Source organism: Triticum aestivum, chromosome 4B, assembly GCF_018294505.1.
Source record: "Triticum aestivum cultivar Chinese Spring chromosome 4B, IWGSC CS RefSeq v2.1, whole genome shotgun sequence".
NCBI lineage: Eukaryota > Viridiplantae > Streptophyta > Magnoliopsida > Poales > Poaceae > Triticum > Triticum aestivum.
The window spans coordinates 620,812,946-620,837,556 of NC_057804.1; the positions used below are offsets into that span (position 1 = coordinate 620,812,946).

At 40.1% G+C, this 24,611-nt stretch overlaps 1 protein-coding gene across 1 annotated transcript; it reads left to right on the plus strand.

Annotated features, from left to right (window-relative positions):
- The first annotated feature begins 3,383 nt into the window (after positions 1 to 3,383).
- Positions 3,384 to 4,070, plus strand: LOC123093648 (uncharacterized). The gene has a single exon (XM_044515656.1). It carries the CDS (start codon positions 3,530 to 3,532, stop codon positions 3,737 to 3,739), a length of 210 nt encoding a protein of 69 aa, XP_044371591.1. The 5' UTR covers positions 3,384 to 3,529; the 3' UTR covers positions 3,740 to 4,070.
- Positions 4,071 to 24,611: the final 20,541 nt, after the last annotated feature.

Here is a 24,611-nt window from a genome sequence, read left to right on the forward strand (position 1 = left end):
GTAGTATTATAAAAATTCATTTCTAAATATATACTTCATTTGAAGTATATTTCTAAAAGTAAAGAAAGACGAATAAACTTGAACACGAGGGAGATTTTTTAACGACATGAGAAAAATTAAAACATGTTAACATGGCCACGTGAGGGCCGAGTTTATGTGCCAGCCCATGTGATAGTGTTGCAGGCGGCGCAGTTGATGCGTCCGCTAGAAGTGAGGTATAGCAGAGCTCCAGAACAAAAGTAACCCACCTGCTAAATATCTGCCTCACCACTCAGACATGGCCCATTGACCAAATTTGGAAACTCTAGCCCAATTAGGGAAGCTCCCGGCGTGTTGTCGTTGCGGGCTTGTTTCCTTTTTTTTCCTCTTGCTGTTCAATGCTTTTTATGGGACTCGCTTTTTAGTGTTGCATCATGGGAAAAAGTATGTCAGTCAGTTATTTTAGTTTCGAAAAAGTTAATGCAGATAAAAAATAATTTATGTTTAAAAATGACTATAATTTAAGAAAATGTTTTGTCAATCTGAAAAAAGTTCATGAAATTTTAAAACAATTCAACAATATGAGAAAAGTGCATGCATTTTAAAAGTTCTTTTAGTTAAATTTTGCAAATCTCAAAATTGTTGGTGGATTAGTAAAAAAATAGTTTGTGTTAAAAAATGTTAATCATATATTTAGAAAATTTTCACTGTATATTAGAAAAGTTCATCGTATACTGAAAAGGTTCATCATATATTAAAAACAATTCTTCATATATGAAAAAAGCTGACTGTATAATTAAAAGTACTCAGTGTGTATTAAGAAAATGTTCACCATGTGTAAGAAAAGTGAAAAAACTAAAAATATAGAAAAATCCAAAATATAAAACCGAAAAGGGAAGAAAACGGAATACAAAAGAGGAAAAGTTGCCAAGCAAAAAAATAAAAAAAATTAGAAAAGCTTCAAAAACAAATGAAAGCTTCCGAAAACCTGAGTACCTACTGGCCGGCCGTTTATACACCTGTCTTCTGTAGGCGATAGCTGCGTAAACGCTCGCAGCAAGCGATACATATCAATTGTGGACGTTCACCTCTCTTGCAACTGTTCCAGCTTGGGTCGGCCACTACGCTATGGTAGGTTTGTTTTTTTCTCTTTTGTAGCGCTGTTAGTGGTTCCCCAGCCGAGCTAAAATTTGAATGTGAGCACGTAATTAGCACATTTACGTCACACACCTGGACATGTGTTTTAGAAAAATGTTTCATGTTTAAAAAATGATATAAGTGTATTAAAAAAATTCCTCGCATATTTAGAAACTGTTCATAGCATTTTCAAAAAATTTCGCAAGACTTAAAGAATTGTTGACATGTTTTAGAACAAGTTAATGACATTTATGAAAAATATTTAATATGAGATTAAAAACATGTTCATCGTGTATTTCTATGAAAATTCCAGTTTCTAAATATATGGTGAACTAGTGAGATTGGTATTACCCTTCAAGAAGGTAGAAAATGAAAAAAAAACTAAAATAAAATAAAAAGTTTCTAAGGAAAAATGATTTATTGGCATTGGCATTACCCTGTAAGAACTAAGAAAACAACGAAAAACTTGCAGGCAAATAAAAGGGGGCAACCCGGTGCATGTAGCTCCCGCTTGCGCATGGTCTGGGGAAGGGTCCGACCACTTTGGGTCTATTGTACACACAACCTTTTCCTACATTTCTATAAGAGGCTGTTTCTAGGACTTGAACCCGTGACCCCATGGTCACAACTCACAAGGCAACAACTTTTACCACTGCGCCAAGGCTCTCCTTCAAAAAAAAACTTGCAGGCAACATTGCACTTTTTGTAATATGCAAGGAATACACATATAATAGTGCAATTTCAGAATCTAGTATAATTTACACATAAATTGTTTTAGTACATGTGTGCATACTTACACACAAAATTAATAATATTAAATGACATTTTATTAGAAATAATGAATTAGTAAACCTTGGTATTACCTGGAAAAAATTTAAACAAAAACTTCCACACAATTTACACAAAAAGTGCTTTTTATAATATGTAAGAATAAACACAGTGACACTGCTTCCACACTGTAGTATAATTTGTGGTCATATTTGTATAGTACTGGTGCCTACATATTTACACACACTCAACATCCAAAGATACACGTAAAGAAAAGAAAAAACCTGACCTAAAAAAATAAAAAATGAACCAGAAGTAAAACACAAGGAAGAAAAACTAAAATTGACATGCACTCCATCCATGCATGTACATGCAAGAGTCGTGAGCTGGAGACATGCTCGCATGAAGAGGTTGCATGATTGCATCGTGCAGTCAGCAAGAAAAGATGAAATCGACTGAACAAATAAACAGATCAGTCAAATCCTTGGTGAGCTTCAACACATGTATCGCAAAGCACCTTGAATCAAGGGCTACAAATTTGACTGCTCGAAAGTGAAAATTCAGTCGCCTGACATATAGCTCAAGCGAAAAATGTTTGAGACATAATCTAATCCCCGAGAACTATACCCTCCCTGTTTGAAAAGGAAAACTATCCATATAGCACCTAAAAGTCCATTCACACTTTCATTTGTGGCCCAGCCCATTGTATCCCTTCCTTCCACTTTTAAGTTTTAACCACTTTATTGAGAATATGGTTATCTTTCTGCGTGGGGTAGCTGCATACGACGGCGCACCTAACATTCCCAAGGTTGGAAGGCCGGCTATGCAAAGTAGCTTAGGTGGTTAGCATCGAGTCAGCATGTTAATCCCCTGGACACTTTTTTGTAATAACGTAACCCATACCTTGAAGTAAAATATAGAAAGTACAAACGACGCCCGGAAAAAGCGAGCTCCAACCAAGCTCCACGTCCGGCCCCATGCATAATCCCCATACGGCACCACTCGATCGCACTCGGGGGCTTGGCAGATTCTGGCATGGCGCAGACCACCACGAGCGGCGCGCACACGCACCACGATGTTCTGTTTGCATGACACCCCAAGCCCACAACGATCATCGCTTTTGTCCAATATCTACCCTCGAGAAGACCACAAGGATGAGCACGCATGCATGCATGTGCGCGCCTAACAAATCATGCGGGGACAGGGCAATCAAGGACGACGCCGAGCAGTGTCGTCTAGCTTCACCAAATCGACCTCCAGCCCCGCTCCGAAATGGACACGGCAACCACCAGTCCACCACCACCACCGTCGACTCCGTTGATCCGCCCATGCAAACCACCCCGCCTTTTCCCCGAACGAGCGAGCTAGAGGACGGCATGTGCGGACGAGCGCACGTCACGAGCGTGTGGAAAGGCATGGCGCGCGGGTGGTGACCGTGTGCGTCGGTTTGGGATCCCGTGCCCACCAGGCGGCTCATGGCCCATATATACAGTCACACTCCCACCTCCTCGTGGCCTCACTCATCACACTCCTTCCACTGTCCACAATCGCAGAGCAGGTGGTGAAGGAACCAGAGGGTGAGCCCAGCTGCGGCCGTGGGGGGAGAGGTCAATCAGCGAGTCCTGTAGCAAGGAGCTAAGGGGGCATGGCGGACTGGGCGCCGGTGTTCATCGGGCTGGTGCTCTTCATCCTCCTCTCGCCGGGGCTGCTCTTCCAGATCCCCGGCAAGGGCAGGATGGTGGAGTTCGGCAACTTCCAGACAAGCGGCATCTCCATCCTCGTCCACGCCGTCATCTACTTCGCCCTCATCGCCATCCTCATCCTCGCCGTCAACGTCCACGTCTTCCTCGGCTGACCACAGGACGCCGCTAGCTGCTTCCTCCTCGTCGCTCAACAGTTAGGTATCGTGGTCGTGGAGGATCGAGAGGAATGCCCAGTCACTGTCGCGTTCATCTTCAGGCTTCCTGATGGCTTAGCTTCTAGGGGCGCAGGGAGGCAAAGTATGATGTCCATCGGGCAGTTTAGTTGATGATTTGATATTTTATCAGGAATGTATAGCTCCAACTCTTATGTGCGCTGTTTCGTCTGGTGGTAACTGAGAATCAATTGCAAACTGAACTATGTTTAGGAATCTCATCTTCAGAGAGAAAGCGTATATGGGCATTCCACATGATGAACTTCAATCATTGATCAATGCTCGTACCAACCGTCTTTCCCTTTTTTACAATTATTAATTTCCCAAACTGAGGCCACCTAACCATCTTGTTGGCACTTGCAAGTTGCAACTGTTCTCTTTCGTACGTTTCTTCTTTGTGTACTACTTTACTCTTTCTTTGTTTTTCAACTAGAGTTATTATTCTTGATCCTTACGTGCCGGATGAAGTACAACGCCCAAAAATGCAGAATGGTTAGGTTAATCTGATACATAATTGAGTTTAGAGATGTAAACCCACTTATGATCTAACAGTTCAATAAAGTTTTTTTCTCAGGTAAAATGAACTATCCAGCTAGCTATAACTAACTAAACGAACTTGCAGATGTCGTTTATTTGCCATTTACATGCCTAATTCCCTCGCAAAAAAATTATATACCTAATTGAGTTACTTGTCCAAGGAGATCAATTCACTAGGGTTTTGGCTGCTAATTCAAACCCAAAAAAAGAAGAGTCAAAAATGAATGTCAACCCAGAGAAACAAAGCTTTTAGGCGCACCTGAACTACAAAGTGAGGCTGTGGCTAATCAGACCGCTAACATCCTAGAAGAAGATTTGGGAGGACTCCGTTGGTTAAAACTATCAAGTCCGATCCATAATAAGTGTCGCAGTTTGAACTAAGGTTACACTAACCGTAATTTAGAACCATCGGCGGAGGTTTGAGAAAATTCCGTTGAATACAGAGTAGTGGCCGCCCTCTAGGGTGCACACTTATTTTTCCGATTGAAGGAGCTCATTGAGCTCCCAATTTCGTTTCCATGAGATTATAAAACATCCTGTAGTTTAGGACCGATTCCAAACTCCATTGCACAACCAGTGGTACAACCATCACTAGCGAAGTCACAAAGAACTACAAAAAAAAAGGCACCTGCACAAAATATTTGCTTTTCAGGTGGACAAAAATAATAATGCTCCAATAGTTGTCTTATCTCTATATTTTTGTGGTCTTGATATGAGGTAGCACCCATCTGTGCTACAAATATACAACACCCCCGCGGCTACTACAAAACAAAAACGCAACCCAACTATCATCGGGAACACCCCCCTCCCCCCCCCTCCCCCCCAGCCGCATGCGGCTATTTGCCCTCCCGTGCTACCAAATCCACTTGCGTTCGGCCACTGGCGCCATGGCTGCCGAGACAACGATGTCGCCACGCCGCGAGCCGAGGTGCAAGACGAACTTCCGCGACGTTCGGCTGCGATAGTATGGCCGTTATGCCGCTGAGTTAACGTGTGACGGGAGCAACATTACGTCAGCACATTCGACACGACGGAGGTCGCCGCATGCGTGTTTGGCATATCGCCTGTTAGTGGCTCGGTCGGCCGAAGCGTGAGATGAACTTTCCCGAAGTCGAATCCTGGGAGGTGACAAAGTTCATCAGTCCCGAAATGCACATTGTGTCAAATCCTATTCTACACTTCAGCGCCTACGGTGACTTCGTAAATCTCAAGATGATATGCCGGCTCAGTCTTTTGAAGGTGCTTATAGGGATAGGTGTGTGTGTGTGTTCATAGGGTTGAGTGTATGCGCGTATGTATGAGCGTCTGCGTCAGTACTGTGTTCACAAGAAAAAACAAAGAATATAGGATACTTCCCTGATTGTAAAAGGCACGGAACCCTGAATGTGACTGGCCGGCCCATAATTCCATTGTCTGTGTTTTTTTTCTCCCTTTGCTAGCTTTACTGATTCCCATTCTTATTCTCCATTTTTGTTTTTCATATTTTGGTTCTTATTTATTTTTTATTTTCCTCATTACTTTTGATTTTAATTCATGAACACTTTTAAAGTTCATGAATATCTATAATTTCATGAAGTTTTTTCAAGTTCGCAGATATTTTGAAAATTGAAGAAAATATATTAAATTGTGAACATTTTTTATTTCATAAATATTTTTAAAATTCAGAAATATTTTTGCAATTTGTAAACACTTCATAAAATTCATGGAACTATTTATAAATGCAGGCATATTTTTAATTTTCATGAACATTTTAAAATTTGTGAGGTCAACATTTTGAAATTATGAGAATATTTTTGTAAATTCATGATTTTCTTTAAGTTTATTAACCATTTAAAAATTCATGATTTTTTAAATTTATGAATATATATTTATAATCCTGGAAATTTTAAAAAATATGCAAATATTTCCTGAATTCATGACTTTTTTTCAAATATGTAAGGAAACAATAGTCGGGTTTTTTCCTGAACCAGTAGGTGGAGTTTTCTTTTTGTAGAAGAAAGAGCGAAATAGGAAGATGAACTAGCATAGCTAATTAGTGATGCAAGCTAGCATAGCAAACGACTGAATAACTACAGTTGGGTCGGCCCGTTGGCTTTTAGGGAGTGCGTGTTTCCTATCAATGCTGTAGTATTTCGCGTCTTATCCTCTAAATAGGAGGTCCCAAGAATATTTCTCTATTTCTCACAGGGCATCCAGGATGGGTTGGCCCGTTAGCTTCTCAACGTGCACATTTCATAGCAATGGGAAGTATTGTGTGTCTTATGTACTCCCTCTGTAAACTAATATAAGAGTGCTTAGATACTAAAATAGTAATCTAAACATTTTTATATTAATTTACGGAGGGAGTACTAAATAGGAGGTTCAATAATAGGACCCCATTTTGCATTGGGCATCCAGTGATGGGCCACCCTGTTAGATTCCTGGAATACACGTAGAATGACCCCAATCCGCACAGGGAACCAAAGAGATGAGGAGCCCCTAACCGGCGCTCTCAGCACTGGTTTTGATTACTGGTGCTCGAAGATGGTGCTACTTAGGCCGGCCCAGCATAACTTTGTTCGCTCGCTGGCGGGAAGCGTGAAAAAATAACAGAAAAACTAGCCTTCTGGAGGATCGAACTCGTGCCGCGATTAAAACTTACGAGTATGGCTAACCACCACAATAGCTAGGTACTAGCGAGTAATTACAAGGCAAACTTTTTAAGCTGTTCATAGTGGGAGTTAGTTAACTAGTAATATAGCGCATTTCAAAATAAATATGTTTATGTGGCATGTAGTTAACGAGGAGAGATATGTTTGGAGTAACGTAATATATTACCATAACATAACGCAACCCAAGGCAAAATGAGTCTACAATCTAATAAATGCAATCATCTGTGATACTATTTCTATATTACTTTGCACTATGAAGTTAGTAACATAGGCTATTATCATATGCAAGACATTAGTCTAAATTATTCCCCACTATGACTAGCCTTAAGAGCACTGTAGCAGCACAATTTATTGCAAAGTTATACCGTTTTACTGTTGCGCTTTGGTTCTTGAACTATTTCAAAACATTTTTTGAAAATGCGTTTTTCATGTAAACAAAAAATTGAAAGGTCATAGATTTTGCAAATAAGTTTGCGTATTAAAAAAATGCAAAAATACGAAAAGATCATGTATTCAAAAAGAATTCAGCAATTCAAAAGGCTATGAAATTGAAAAAAATATACTAATTTGGGGAAAAGTTCATGAATTTGAAAAAAAGCTCATTGATTTTGAAAAATATTCAGGATTTTTTTTGGGAAAAAATCTATGTGCTCCAATTTTTAGAAAACCATCAAATTTGAAAAATAACTCGTCGAATTTGAAAAACGTTCATTGAAATTGAAAAACATTCATTGAAATTGAAAAAAGTTCATCGAGTTTGACAACAATTCATCAAATTAGAAATACAAATTCATAAATTTTGAGAAAGTTGATGAATTTCATGGAAAATCATCAAATTTGAAAAAAAAGTACATCGAATTTGAAAAAAAAATTCATTGAATTTGAAATAAGTTCATCACATTTTAAAAAAGTTCATTGAATATTATTAAAAAAATCACGCATTTAGAAAAATGGAAAATAGAAAGGACGAAGAAAAATGACAAAGAAAGAAGGAAAAGAAAGAAGAAAAAGGAAATTAGAAACATGAAAAAAAATGAAATGATGTTACAGAATAACGATCGGGTTGGTTGCCTGGTTAGTTTTGTAGCTCGCGCTCGAAGAAGAGGTCGTCGGTTCGGATCAAGAAAAAAAGATTGGATGAGTTGGCCCAGGAGCGGAGGGAGGTGTGCGCCCGATTGCAGGAAGACTTGTAACGGGTGCCTAAAGCGCCGTTTAGGATTAAAGATGGTCTACCCTATGTGCTAGTATCACCGAGTTTTTTTTTAATGAAGGTGCACTTTGTTTGTCAATTTTCTACAGGTGTATCATTTCTCTGTCCGTTCTTTTCGGTTTTTATTTTTTATTTTTTCATCTTGCGTATTATTTTAAATTTTTGTATTCCTTTCATACTTCTCAAACACATAATTATTTTAAATGGATGATTTTTTTAAATGCATGAACATTTTATTCAAAATAAGATAAACATTTTTAAAATGAATGCACCAAAATTTAAATGTGTCAGGCTATACAATCACCCTTTAAGTGATTTTTCTGCTATTCCCAATCCAAGAGCACACATGTAGAGGCTGCGCGCCAACATACACACAACAAACAATACACATGTGCGAGGTGGGCCCATGGGATTGGTTTAGCTGAGGCATACGGGGCCAAACTACGGTGATTTAGGTAGAGGAGGTGGCATTAAACGAGGGCGAGACAAGATGTGGATGACAGCGAAAGAGAACAGGTGTCCTGAAATATTTGTGGCGCAAATATTTGGGAGGATGTAGGACGCACCATATCGCCTAACTCAACTGCCAAATATGAAGGCTCACGGGCTCGATTTGGAACGACCTCTAAAAATTATGTTGATCAAGCATAGGTTTGGTGATTCTGCTACGACGGATTTGGCTTTAAATCGCTATATTAGTTATTATCTTGGAGATTGGAACAATATGACGACTCTGTCAGAGCTGCTCTTTACTATGTTTTTTACTTGGGGCTCATGACACCGCCTGACCCTTCTGATTAATAGGCCCGGACATGTGCTCCAAATTCTATGCCACACTTTAAGGAAAGAATATGGGACAAAAATAATAATCCTATTTAGCACTTGTAGCTTCATATACTTCACTGACCAGAAAAGGTACACACCCGATGAACACGACGACGTATTCTGTTTCGACCCAGCCGGTTGGCTCCCCATGAACACGACGACGACGCTGTTTCTCCGTTCCGACCCAGCCATGTACACGAGCCCTGGCCGTACGTATATATGCGCGAGTAGGCATTCGAAACCCCGCTCGTATGTACACATACATGGCCGTATTTTCTTTCTTGCACCCTGGCCGTTGTACGTACGTGTACATGCTATGTGCGCGCTGATACGTCTCCAACGTATCTACTTTTCCAAACACTTTTGCCTTTATTTTGGACTCTAACTTGCATGATTTGACTGAAACTAACCCGGACTGACGCTGTTTTCTGCAAAACTATCATGATGTTGTTTTATGTGTAGAAAAGAAAAGTTCTCGAAATGTCCTGAAAATCCGCGGAGGCACTTTTTGGAATTAATAAGAATTTCTGGGCGAAAAAAATACACCAGGGGCCCACACCCTGTCCACGAGACAGGGGGCGCCCCCCCCCCCTATAAGGCGCGCCCCCTATCTCGTGGCCCCCCTGGACCTCCACCGACCTCAACTCCAACTCCATATATTCACGTTCGGGGAGAAAAAAACGGAGAGAAAGTTTCATCGCGTTTTACGATACGGAGCCGCCGCCAAGCTCTAATCTCTCTCGGGAGGGCTGATCTGGAGTCCGTTCGGGGCTCCGGAGAGGGGGATTCGTCGCCGTCGTCATCATCAACCATCCTCCATCACCAATTTCATGATGCTCACCGCCGTGCGTGAGTAATTCCATCGTAGGCTTGCTGGACGGTGATGGGTTGGATGAGATTTACCATGTAATCAAGTTAGTTTTGTTAGGGTTTGATCCCTAGTATCCACTATGTTCTGAGATTGATGTTGCTATGACTTTGCTATGCTTAATGCTTGTCACTAGGGCCCGAGTGCCATGATTTCAGATCTGAACCTATTATGTTTTCATGAATATATGTGTGTTCTTGATGCTATCTTGCAAGTCTATAATCATCTATTATGTGTTATGATCCGACAACCCCGAAGTGACAATAATCGGGATACTTCTCGGTGATGACTGTAGTTTGAGGAGTTCATGTATTCACTATGTGTTAATGCTTTGGTCCAGTTCTCTATTAAAAGGAGGCCTTAATATCCCTTAGTTTCCACTAGGACCCCGCTGCCACGGGAGGGTAGGACAAAAGATGTCATGCAAGTTCTTTTCCATAAGCACGTGTGACTATTTACAGAATACATGCCTACATTACATTGATGAACTGGAGCTAGTTCTGTGTCACCCTATGTTATAACTATTACATGAGGAATCGCATCCGGCATAATTATCCATCACTGATCCATTGCCTACGAGCTTTTCACATACTGTTCTTCGCTTATTTACTTTTCCGTTGCTATTGTTACAACTATTACAAAAACCCCAAAACTATTATCTTTACTTTTGCTACCGTTACCTTTATTAGCATACTACTTTGCTACTAAATACTTTGCTGTAGATACTAAGTTATACAGGTGTGGTTGAATTGACAACTCAACTGCTAATACTCAAGAGTATTCTTTGGCTCCCCTTGTGTCGAATCAATAAATTTAGGTTGAATACTTTACCCTCGAAAGCTGTTGCGATCCCCTACACTTGTGGGTTATCAAGACTAATTTCTGGCGCCGTTGCCGGGGAGCATAGCTCTATTCTCTGAGTCACTTGGGATTTATATCTGTTGATCACTATGAAGAACTTGAAAAACGCTAAAACCAAGATCTATCCCTCAACTACAAGGGGAGGTAAGGAACTGCCATCTAGCTCTGCACTAGATTCTCCTTCTGTTATGAGTAAGCTTGCGACACCTAAACCTACTACTGCTATTGATTCTGATATATCGCATGTTATTGATGATGCCACTTCTGCTATGCATGATGAAACTACTTCTGTGCGTGATACTACTTTGCCATTAGGTGAATTTCTTGATGAACAACTTGCTAAAGTTAGGGGGAATGAAAATATTGAAGATGCTATTATTGATGATAGTGATGATGAAAATTCTCCCAATGATTATGTATTGCATGTTGTTCCTGAAGGTTATGTTATGAATGAAGAAGCTGCTAGAGATATCTTTGCTTGCAATGATAGATATGATCTTAAGAAATTATTAGTTAAATGGAAGCGGCAGTCTCTTAATGCTAGAATGAAACCTGACCCTGCTTTTGCTACTTCACCTATCTGTGTTACTGATAAGGATTATGAATTCTCTGTTGATCCTGAGATTATTACTCTAGTTGAATTTGATCCTTTTTATGGCCTTGAATCTGAAATTGTTGTGACACATCTTACCAAATTGAATGATATAGCTACTCTATTTACTCATGATGAAAGATCTTGCTATTTTTATATCCTTAAAATATTTCCGTTCTCGTTAAAGGGTGATGCTAAGACTTGGTATAATTCTCTTGGTCCTGGTTGTGTGCGTAGTCCCCAGGATATGATTTATTACTTCTCTGCTAAATATTTTCCTGCTCATAAGAAACAAGATGCCTTGCGGGAAATATATAATTTTGTGCAAATCAAAGAAGAGAGTCTTCCACAAGCTTGGGGGAGGCTTCTCCGGTTACTTAATGCTTTGCTTGATCATCCTCTCAAGAAAAATGAAATACTTGATATCTTTTATAATGGACTAATCGATGCTTCCAAGGACTACTTGGATAGTTGTGCTGGTTGTGTTTTCAGGGAAAGAACAGTCGACGAAGCTGAATTGCTATTGAATAATATGCTGACTAATGAAAATAATTGGACTCTTCCTGAGCCAATTCCTGAGGCAATTCCTGAACCAATTGAGCCAACTCCCGAGCCTATTCCTAAATCCACTCCGAAGAAGAGAGGTGTTTTATTTCTCAGTCCTGAAGATATGCAAGAGGCAAAGAAATCAATGAAAGAAAAAGGTATTAAAGCTGAGGCATCCGGGGCCAAACTACAGTGATTCAGGTAGAGGAGGTGGCATTAAACGAGGGCGAGACAAGATGTGGGTGACAGCGAAAGAGAACAGGTGTCCTGAAATATTTGTGGCGCAAATATTTGGGAGGATGTAGGGCGCACCATATCACCTAACTCAACTGCCAAATATGAAGGCTCGCGGGCTCGATTTGGAACGACCTCTAAAAATTATGTTGATCGAGCATAGGGTTGGTGATTCTGCTACGACGGATTTGGTTTAAAATCACTATATTAGTTATTATTTTGGAGATTGGAACAATATGACGACTCTGTCAGAGCTGCTCTTTACTACGTTTTTTACTTGGGGCTCATGACACCGCCTGACCCTTCTGATTAATAGGCCCAGACATGTGCTCCAAATTCTATGCCACACTTTAAGGAAAGAATATGGGACAAAAATAATAATCCTATTTAGCACTTGTAGCTTCAGATACTTCACTGGCCAGAAAAGGCACACACCCTTGCAATGTAACGGGCCGGCCCATGATGTCATCATCTGTGTTTTCTTGGGTCTTTTGCAGGTTTTAACTATTTTCTTTCCTATTTGCTTTTTCATTTTTCCTATTTGGCTTCTTATATCTTTAAATTATGCTATTAATTTCTTAATTTTTTATTCATTAACACATTTTAAACTCATCAATATAATTAATTTCATGATTTTTTTTGTAATTTCAGGACATTTTAAAATTCATGAAAATATTGTTAAATTGCGAACATTCTATATTTCATGAATGTTTTTAAATTTCTGGAATATTTTTATATTTTACAAAGACTTTATACAATTCATGAAGTTAATTATAAATTCGTAATATTTTAATTTTCCTGAACATTTTAAAATTTAAGAGGCACATTTTAAGTTTCGTGAATATTTTTGTAAATACATGATATATTTCAATTGATTAACATTTTTTAAATTCATGTATATCTATTTCCAATACTACTTTTTTTTAAGAATTGCGATTTTTCCTGAATTCACGAACTTTAAATATCTATAATGAACGATAGACATTTTTTTCTTCTAAATAGCAAGTGAAGTTTTTTTTTCTAGAATAACGAGTGAGACGAGCTAGGAAAGCGAACGAGCGATGCGAGCTAGCATACCAAACGAGCGAGCGACTACTCTATTGCGTCAGTCCATTGGTTTTTAGGGTGTGCACGTTTCCTATGAATGAAGTAGTACTTTGTAATGTGACCCATTTCTCACACGACATCCAGTGATGGGTTGGCCCGGTAGCTTCTTGGAGTGCGTATTTCGTACCAATAGGAAAGTATCATCCGTCTTATGCACTAATTAGCAAGTCCCAAAAATAGGACCCTATTTTGCACAAGGCACCAGGTGATGTGTCGGCCCGTTATATTCTTGAGGTGCTCGTTTTCTACTAATATGGAAGTATCTACGTCTTAGGCACTAAATAGAATGGCCCAATTTCGCGTAGGGCACCAATGAGAAGGTCCCGTCCATGTGCCGGTACCGGTGATTTTTTTATGTAGCTGCACTTTGTTTGTCGGTTTTCTACTGGTGTATCCTTTCTCTGTCAGCTCTTTCTTTATTGTTTTCTTGTTATTTTTAATTTTTTAATTTTATTAATATTTTTAATATATTAATATACATTTTTACTAGTAGATTTTTATTTTTTTTGCAAATAGTTCCTGAATTCCTGAATTTTTCAAATCTATAACAAAACGATAGCTGGTTTTTTATATACAGGAGGCGAAGGATTTTTCTAGAAAAACGAGTGATGCGAGCTAGCACAGCGAACGAGCATGCAACTAGCATAACAAACGATAAAACAACTGCTCTATTGGGTCTGGCCGTTAGCTTTTAGGGTGAGCGCATTTCCTATGAATGGTTGCGTCTTATCCAAAGGTCGCAAGAATATGAACCAATTTCTCATAGGGCATCCACTAATGGGCCAGCCTATTAGCTTCTCATGTTGCGCGTTTCGCACCAATAGGGTACTATTGGTCATCTTATGCGCTAAATAGGAGGTCCCAATAATAGAACACCATTTGCACAGGGCAACCAGTGATGGGTCAGCCTGCTAGATTCCCAAGGTGTGTGTTTTCTACCAATAATAAGTATTTTACGCCTTAAACACTAAATAGAATGGCCCCATTTCACACAGGGCAACAAAAGATGGTCCAGCCCATGTGCCAGTACCAGCAAGTTTTTTTTATGTAGGTGCACTTTGTTTGTCGGTTTTCTACCGATGTATCATTCCTATGTCAGTTCTTTATTTTTTTCTTTGTAATTTCTTTTTATTATTTTTCGTTTTTTGGTTATTTTTCAAATAGGTATTCTTTTTGGTCTTTCCTAACGCATGATTATTTTTTAAATTTATTAGGTCCTCATTTTTAATTTTCATGACTATTTTTCTAAATTCATGACTCTATTTAAATTTATTCACATTTTCAGAATTCATGAATATATATTGATAACACTAGAACTACTTAAAAATTGCAAATATTTTCTGAATTCATGACCTTTTTGAAGATCTATCAGGTAAAGATAGCCGAGTTTTTTCTGAACAAGCAGATGAAGTTTATTTTATAGAAGAGTGAGCATGATGAACTAGCATAGCTACGAGTGATGTGAGTTAGAATAGCAAACGAGCGAACAAATGGTCTATTGCGTCAGCCCGTTAGCTATAGGGTTTGGGCTTTTCCTATGAATGGAGTAGTATTTATAGACTTAGCCACCAAACAGAAGGTCCCAAGAATATGACCCCGTTTCTCACAGGGCATCCAGTGATGGGCCAGCTCGTAGCTTCTCGGTGTTTGCAATTCGTACCAATAGGGAGGTATTCTTCTTGTGCACTAAAATAGGAGATTCCAATAATAGGACCCCATTTTGCACATGGCACCCAATGCCTCGAATGACCCATTTTGCATCTGGCACCAAAAGATGGTCTAGCCCATGTGCCACTATTGACGAGTTTTCTTATGTAGGTTCACTTTGTTTGTCGGTTTTCTACAGGTGTATCATTTCTATATCAGTTCTTTCTTTATTTTTTATTGTCATCTACTTTTTACTTTTTCCCTTTTTCTGTTATTTGTAAAATTTATATTCTTCTCGTTCTTTTTTAACTCATTATTTTTCTATGCATGATTATTTTTAAATGTGAGAGTATATCATTTTTAAATTTCGTGATTACCACTATAAATTGATGATTATATTTACATTTATTAACATTTTTAAATTCATGAATATATATTTATAACCCTAGAACTATTTTAAAAATCTGCAAATATTTTCTGAATTCATGAACTTTTTTCAGATCTATAAGGGAAAGGATAGGCAACTTTTTTTCTGAACCAGCAGGTGAAGTTTTTGTTTTTCTAAAAGAGCGAGCAAGACGAGCTAGCATACGTAACAAGTGGTGCGAGCTAGCTTAGCAAACGAGCAACCAAATGGTCTGTTGCCTCAGCCGAGTAGCTTTTAGGGTGTGCGCGTTTCCTATGAATGGAGTACTATTTTGTGTCTTATCCGCCAAATGGAATGTTCCAAGAATATGACCCCATTTCTTACAAAGCATCCAGTGATGAGCCAGCCCGTAGCTTCTCGGGCTTAAAATTTCGCACCAACAGGGAAGTATTCTTCATCTTGTGCACTAAATAGGAGGTCCCAATAATAGGGGAGCTCCTATCTGCCGCTATTTGCGGCAAATTGTCGGCAAAACACACAGGCTAGTACTTTAGCGATGCAAGGTAGAGCGAGCGAGGCTTTAGCGACGCAAAAAAAAAAGATTGCAGCCCGAACGGATCGAATCTACAACTTCTGGCTAAAGACGACGACTTGCCTGCCAGTTGAACTAGAGAACACGATCATTTTTCCAAAATCAAATAATTTTTCTGGACAAGATTTTTTCTAAAAAAAATCACGATTTTTTTTTTGAAACGTGAACTTTTTTGTAATCAAGAAAACAATTCATAGCACAAGCATTCTTTTGAAAAGAGGGGCATTTTGTGAAACTCCAAAACAAAATTTGGAAACACGGACAATTTTTGGAACACGAACATTTTTTGAAAACCCTGAACAATAAAGTGCAAACAATTTTTAAAACTACCGAACAAATTTGAAACATGATCAGATTTTCTAAAAACGAACATTTTCAAAAATTATGAACAATTTTCGGAAAAGCAAACATATTTTAAAATCTAGAAATAAATTGAGAACGCGGACATTCTTTTTGAAAAGGGAACATTTTCTAAAATTCCAAAACAAAATTTGGAAACATGAACATTTTCTCGAACGCGAATATTTTTCTGGGAATCCAGTACAAAAATTGAAAACATGAACAGAAATTTAAAATAAAAATAAAACTGCCTAACAAATTTTGAAACAAGAACAATTTTTTTAAAATGGGTAACATTTTCTAAATTTCTGAACATCTGTTGAGAAACAAACTTGAAAATAGAAATAACAAACTAAAGAAATAAAAAAGGAAAGAAAAATATATTAAAAAGGAAAATTCGAAAAAAAGAAATAAACTAAAATAAAAAAAGATAAATTAATCAAAAAATAAAAATAAAAAATAGCTTCAAGAACCTTCTAGAATGTTCTCAAAATTAGAAAAACCCGGCTAGAAAACTCTAGAAGATTCCCAAAACCAGAAAACGTTGCAACACGTTAATGGCCGGCCCATATCACCTCTCGCTTCCCAGCTCGCGTCCTAACGATCGACAGTTTGACGATAATGCGTCAATAGGATATTCCCAATAATAGGACCCCATTTTCCACATGGCACCAAATGCCTTAAGCACTAAAGAATGAACCCGTCTCGGATACTGCACCACAAGATGGTCCAGCCCATGTGCCGGTATTGGCAAGTTTTCTTATGTAGGTACACTTTGTTTGTTGATTTTTCTGCCAGTGTATCATTGCTCTATCGTTTTTCTTTGTTAATTTTCTGTTTATTATGTTTTCATTTTTCCATTCTTCTTAGAATGTTGTATTTCTTTCGTTCTTTTCTAATACATGATTTTTTATGCATGATTATTTTTAAATGGATGATCTTTTAAATGCATGAACCTTTTGTTTAGAATAAGATAAACATTTTTAAACGCATAATACTTTTGAAATGGATGCATATTTTTAACATAGTATAGACGTAGACGCCCATACATAAGCACATACACTCACCCCTATGAACGCACATCATCGTAAATAAATCTGGAAAAAATGTGAGCACCAGTGTCAAGTCTAGGACTTGAACGCTGGCGGGCCAAGGACACTACGATCCTCCTAACCATACAACCATAAGTTCATTCGCGGTGCACATTTTATTTAAAAACACATGATTTTTCAAAAACATTCTCCCCCTCCTCTAATTGTGTTAAAAAACGTTAACATTCGCTGTGGGGATGGTAGGTCGAACAATTTTTCTTTTTCATTGTCTACCGTCATTCACTGCTTCATCATTTCAGGATTTTTCTTTTTCTCTGTCCGCAGGTATAACTTCGGTCTCGTCCGTGCCGGCGTGATTTTGTGTGTGTGTATGTGTTAGTGTTGGTTGTGTGCATCTTAGTTATGCAAAGGTCGTGTGTGTACTCATTATGATTGTGTCCCTCGATGCTATGTTATGAGTCAATAAAAAGCATGCATCTTTATAAAAAAAGATTTTCTTACGGGAGGGAAACAAAACTAAAGAAAAAGATTAAAGAATCACCCTGAAGGCGATTTGCCTGCTATTCCCGATCAAGGGCACACATCGTAGAGGCCGAGCGCGAACGGACACAGCAGAGAGCGCACAAGCGCGGGGCCGGCGCGCCGATGGATGGATCGGCATGGCCGTCCGGCCGGCGACTGACGCATTTACGGCGGTGTCAGCAGGGCAAAGATTCCCCGCATTAACCACCCCCGCCTGCATCCGCAACCGCAGCTCGCTAGCACGGACCCCACCTCCCCATCAACGTCCTCCGTGCAGCTGCGCAACGAGGGACCATCACGGCGGGCGCCACCGTGATGCCGGCCGGCCAGCCCGTCCTGCCAGCGCCCCGCCTTTGTCTCTTCCCTCTCGCCGGCCGTCTACGCAGACGCAACAGTATCGGACCCGACGACGCCGCGCGTACGGGGGTTTCGTGCCATGCATGCATGCATTCATGTGGGCTACTGTTGCTGAGGGAAGGCATGGCGGCGTACGCGGTCGGTCGGAGCTCTACGTACGTGTATGTATAAGTGCCACTCTCTCGCTTACGCGCACTGTTGCCGCCTGTTGGTTGCTTGGTTGGTTTCTCGTATAAGCTAGCTGCTGTACTCGTACGTACGTACTGCCTGTTTTTCGTATAAAGCGACAGGCAGCGCACTAGCGTGAATTAAATACGTACGTATCAACCACATCGGTCGTTGCATGCAGCACGTACTCTACTGTAATCGATTCTGCCATCAGTTTTGAGGCTCTCCATCTTTATGTCGCTCTGCGACGGCACATGCAACGTAGAGTAATTCACGACGGGCACCAACCAGCTAGTAGTAGCTCTCAACCCACATGCCACTTCTGGAACATGTCTGGAAATTTGATCGTTTGAATTGCCCAGCGAGCTACTACTGTCAGCCGCGTGCCCCAGCTCTTTGATACATGTCACCAAGCCAACGATTTCGAAATCCTCCATCTTTACGAGTGTCGTTGCGCGCTCTAGATCACAATCACATACATTTTGAAACCATCAAAGCGGATTTCTCTTTCTTTGACCTTAAATCCATAGACCCGCGTGAGCAATTTTCTGGGCAATGGGTGCCGGCCTTGGGCCACTTTGGGAGAATCCTGCTAGGAGTTTATAGAGACCTGTTTTCAGTTGAAAGATGGACGAAGGGCCGCTTTCTCCTGAGAGCATCTACAGATGGCACCCCAAATCTGCCTCATGAATCCGGGTGGACCGCCCAATCACTGACCGTGCACAAAATTTTGATTTAGATGAACGTCTCAAACGGACCTCAAACGCCAGAGCAGACCGGCACCCCTCATATTCAGCCTAAATATGGGACGAATATGGGGTGTCTGGGCGCGTCAGACCCGGCCGACGATGGCCCATTCGATCACACATAATTCATCCTCATCCGCTCGCCGAACCAAACCCTAGTCACTTCACTCCACTCCCCTCCACCACACAAACTCCCATCCGGCCGTCTTCGGCATGGCGAGCAGCGGATGCGAGGAGTCCACCTCCAGATCCATCGACCCCGACACTAGTAGAAAAAGGGCCTAATGTGAAGCACATTAGTCCCGATTTGTAACAGAATCGGCACTAATGTGATCATTAGTGCCGGTTCCAACGGCTAGGGGGGCGAAGATCATTAGTACCGGTTCGTGATGAACCTTTAGTACCGGTTCGTGTCACAAACCGGTACTAAATAGCCTGTGCAGGCTGTGGTCAGGCTGTGGCACCACCAGCACCTTTAGTACCGGTTCCTGCCACAAACCGGTACTAGAGCTTTCTAGTTGATTCAATCTGCAGCGGTTTTTTAGTCCCACCTCACTCCGCTAACAGAGTTTTTACCACTTTAAATATGTTACTTCTCAAACTATCACAACCACTTGGTCTTCATTAAACTCTATGTGTAGAATTTGTGGCCACAATATGAGTTTTCTCCGGTTTTCAAATCGGTGAGGACTCATATTGACAATTCGGATTATACACAAAAAGATCATTGATGATCAATGTATTTTTGATGTATTTCTCTGTAGCAGTAGCGCGTTTTGACTGAAAGGCGGTACTGATCAATGTATTTTTATGTATATTTTTACATGTTTACACAATTTTAACAACTTATTACAACTCCAGATTTTTTTTGCGTTCAGATGCACAATTCAAGTCCACGTCATCAACTTTCAACTCTTTTTGACATAATTAATTTGCTATTTTTGATGCATTTACTGATTTGTTTTGAGAGCTAAATGACGGTTAAATTGAAAAGCACTACAAAATGAACTCTGAAAAAGTTGAAACTTGGCATAATATCATCATTTCATCTGCATAGCATGTGCAAAAAAGTAGAGAGGGTTACGACAAAAACTGGATGCATTTAGTGTATAAACTGGACAATCTCTTTCGAAGTATCAGGGTTTCGGACGAAAACTCATCTGTTACACCGGCTATTCAATATTTTAATAACTTATTACAACTCCAGATTTTTTTTTGCGTTCAGATGCACAATTCAAATCCACGTCATCAACTTTCAACCCTTTCTGACATAATTTGCTATTTTCGATGCATTTACTGATTTGTTTTGAGAGCTAAATGACCGTTAAATTGAAAAGCACTACAAAATGAACTCTGAAAATGTTGAAACTTGGCATGGTATCATCATTTCACCCGCATAGCATGTGCAAAAAAGTAGAGAGGGTTACGGCAAAAACTGGATGCACTTAGTGTATAAACTGGACTATCTCTTTTGAAGTATCAGGGTTTCGGACGAAAACTCATCTGTTACACCGGCTATTCAATATTTTAATAACTTATTACAACTCCGGACTTTTTTTGCTTTCAGATGCACAATTCAAATCCACATTATCAACTTTCAACCCTTTCTGACATAATTTGCTATTTTTGATGCATTTACTAATTTGTTTGTAGAGCTAAATGACCATGAAATTGAAAAGCACTACAAAATCAATGAAAAATCACTACAAATTTGAATATAATGATAAAACACACTAATATTATACATAAGAAAAAATAATCACGGGAAAATTGTTTTTTAAAGTTAAGTTATTCATGAACTAGTGATTCACACAAATTCCAAATAATTCAAATTTAAACTATTCAAAATTTTTGTACCTAAACCAAAAATATTCATAAAGAAACTCTAAATACAACAAAAAACTACTTAGAAATAAATAAAAAATATATATAAAGCACAAAAGAAAAAAACTATATAAAAAAATTATTTCCGCGCTGCCTAGTGGGCCTGCTCGGCCTTGGGCGTGGCCCAGCAGGCTCACAGGGCAGCGCGACAAAGTTAGGCCCAGAGGCCTGCATTAGAGAGGAGCTCAAAGGAGCAGCCGCGGCTGGGTTTATAAACCAGTGCTGCTGCCCTTCGCTCGGCGAGGTGGGACTAAACTTTGTGCACCGCGGAACGGTAGCGCGCCCTCTGTGGTACCGGTTCTTGGCTCCAACCGGTATTAAAGGGCGGGTCTTTAGTACCGGGTGGAGCCACAAACCGGTACTAAAGAGGATGCGCTTCCCACCTGTCGGGCTGCCAAATTTGACCTTTAGTATCGGTTCCTGGCTCCAACCGGTACTAAGGTCCTCCCCTATATAAACAACACTTACGAAAATTTCAGTTAGTTCATCTGTTCATCTGTTTGTCCCCGCGCCGCCCCTGTCACCGCCCCCGTCCCCGCGCCGCGCGCCCCCGTCGCACGCGTCCCGTCGCCGCCCCGGCCTGTCCCTGTCGCCTCTCATCGCCGATCGTCGCCCCGCTGTAAAATCGACCACACGCCCCCCTGCCGCTCGCCGACGGCCTCTGTACACATGCACACACGCACGCACACGCACACACACACAAATGTTTAATGTCAAATGTTAGATTATATAAATGTTAGATTATACATGAATTAATTAGATAATGTTAGGTGAGTTGGTTTTTTATACTTTTAGTTATAGATGAATTTATATTAATATTAGATGAATTAGATATATATTAAATTTAGGTATATGAGATTTGATCATCTAATTAAAATTTTAGTATATAGAACTAGCTGCTTTATTTTTAGTAAAAAAATTACTAGAACTAGTTTAGTTGAATTAGTTGAACTAGTTAGTTGAATTAGTTGAATTAGTTGAGCTACGGCTTTATTTCGGTATATTTTTAGTAAGTGCTTAGTTGAATTAATTAGTTGAACTAGCTAGTTGAATTATTAGAACTAGTTTAATTAGTTGAATTAATATAACTAATAAGTGTTTGATGTTTCATTTATGAACATAGGAAATATCGTCTGACGATGAAAACGATTTCATTATGTGCGAAAACTGCAAAGACCAACGCGGCCTGTGCGACAGAAATTTCCTAGTTGACGATAGGCGCTTCAGCATCAAGCTGGATGAGACCTTCGAAGTGGATACAGTAAGTCACAACGACAAGTCTTTTTTCGTAATTAAGCATGACTTATGCTTCATTCGCTTCAACTTATAATTTTAAATTTTCACTATTCTACTAGCGTATCCCCTGCCATGCAAGAATTTTTGTCTTGGATAAGATAGGTTTCAGTCCTAACAAAACTATGGAGGTAAAGAGAGTTTACTTGAAGACCGAGCATGGTTATACCTTCGACGTCAAATTATACAATACAGACACCTACACCCATTTTGAATGCAAAACTTAGCAAGCACTATGCAAGGCTTATGCATTTGAGCCTGATATGTTTATCACCTTTGATATTCGTCCCGAAGATGATATTGAAGGTATCAGAGACATTTGGGTCGATGTGCAGAGGCCTCCAGCTCTACCATTATATGAGTTTCTCAACCATATTTATGTCTTCAATATTTGTTTTTCAAAAATAGTTGACAACTAATTTCTATTGACAGCTTATGTCCATTCAAGCAAACATGTCCAGCGCTTGGTAGACAGGACCGTCCATTGTCCTGGGGTTGAACTAAACTGCGAGAAGATAAGTCATTATGTTTCATGGCTTTAGGATCTTGATGCTGTCAAGAGAAATTATTTTCCTGAATTTGAAAATCTTAGTACTCAAAACGTGTGACCAATAGTGATCGTATTGAACTACGGTCACATCTATTTAGGAAAGATGGTAAGATTTTTACTAATTTTCCTCTGTGCATTTTTTGCATACATTATTTTTAAGCTAAACTTCATTGCTAAGTATGTTACTATATGATGTTCTTCAACAGGGACTCCCGATGAATGTTGTGCCTTAGTGGATCGAGACTAAAGGTCGCATAAGAATGGTTAGCTTACGGCCAAGACATCCTACAATGCACTTTAGTGCATTTAGGATTTCTAATAGCGAGGAATGCTTAGTAGTGAAAGACTGGAGCAAAATTATGAACAATCGCAGAGAAGTACTAGGGAGCAGCAATCAGAAGCGCAACCCACGATTAGGAGACATGTTCATCTGCATGCTCCAATATGATGAATCAGGAGAGCTATACATGTTCTATGCTATTTTACCTGAGAGAGAGCAGCAAGAGTGATTAGCATGTCTTAGTACTTGTCCTCTCATGTCCGTGTTCTTTGTCCTAAACTTAATCTCAAAGAATGATTTGCTTTTGTGGTCTTATCAACGCTTATAATCATGACCATGTTGAACTCGATGATATCTTTCCTTCTGGTACAAGTGAATGTTTCTTCTTTAAGTTAATATTGGTGGTGATTAGATAGCGGTAATGACTATGATGATTAAATAGTGGTAATGACGACTATAATGATTTTTAGCTAGCTAGTATATCGTTAACTTGTTGGTGATGATATATGATGCAATAGTTTTTATATTAATATGATGATGATGAGTTATTATATCATTTATGAAAGAAACCGCAGATTAATTTCAACTGGATGGATCCTAGCTAGCTAAGTGATCAAGTATATGCCATATCCATATTACTTGCTCACCTAATATAAGTGATCAAGTAATATGGATATGGCATATACTTTGATCACTTAGCTAGGATCCATGCATGCATCCAGTTGAAACTAATTTGCGGTACTTTCACCTAATAATTTAACAACTCATTATAATGTAAAAACAATTTCTAAATTAAATTGAAAACACAAACTAAAGGAAAAATAAAAAATATAACCAAAACCCCCCAAACATTTAGTACCGGTTGGTTTTACCAACCGGTACTAAAGGTCTCCCCGCACCCGGCCCTGGCTTGTGCCACTGGTGGCACTTTAGTGGCGGTTCATGCCGAACCGGTACTAAAGGGGGGGGGGGACCTTTAGTCCCCACCCTTTAGTGCCGGTTATAGAACCGGCACTAAAGGCCCTTACGAACCGGAGCTATAGCCCGGTTCTGCACTAGTGCGAACTCATCCCACGCGGCCCTGAGGAGGAGATGGTCGTCCGGCTTGCGCTGCGCCGCTCCCGGGAGGAGGCCCGTGCCCGACAGCGCTCGGACTCCTTCCTGTCAGGTATCCATTGCGTCCGCCCAAATGGCGCATGTATCCAGCGCTAGGTGTGCCATCACCGCCTCACCGGAGGCGATGCGGTCCGTCTGGCATCTAAATGCTGTGGCGGACATGGAACCCCTCCGTTGGCGCGCCGAGCATCAGGACAGACCATGGGCCTCGTCCGGTGAGAACATGGCATGGTGTGCCCGCCGTGCAAGGCAGCGGGCACGGGAGGCGGCGACAACCCTCGCGGCGGTGGACGTCGGTGAGGTGGAGTCGCATTCTCTGGCACCCCATATGGTGCAGCAATCCAAGTGCTGCAACCGTGTTGTGGTGGACATCACCGGCTCGTTTGAGGACGAATCCATCATTGATCTGACGTCCATCGGCACCGCTTGGGTTCCGATCTCTGACGAGAAAGAGTAGGGTATGGGAGA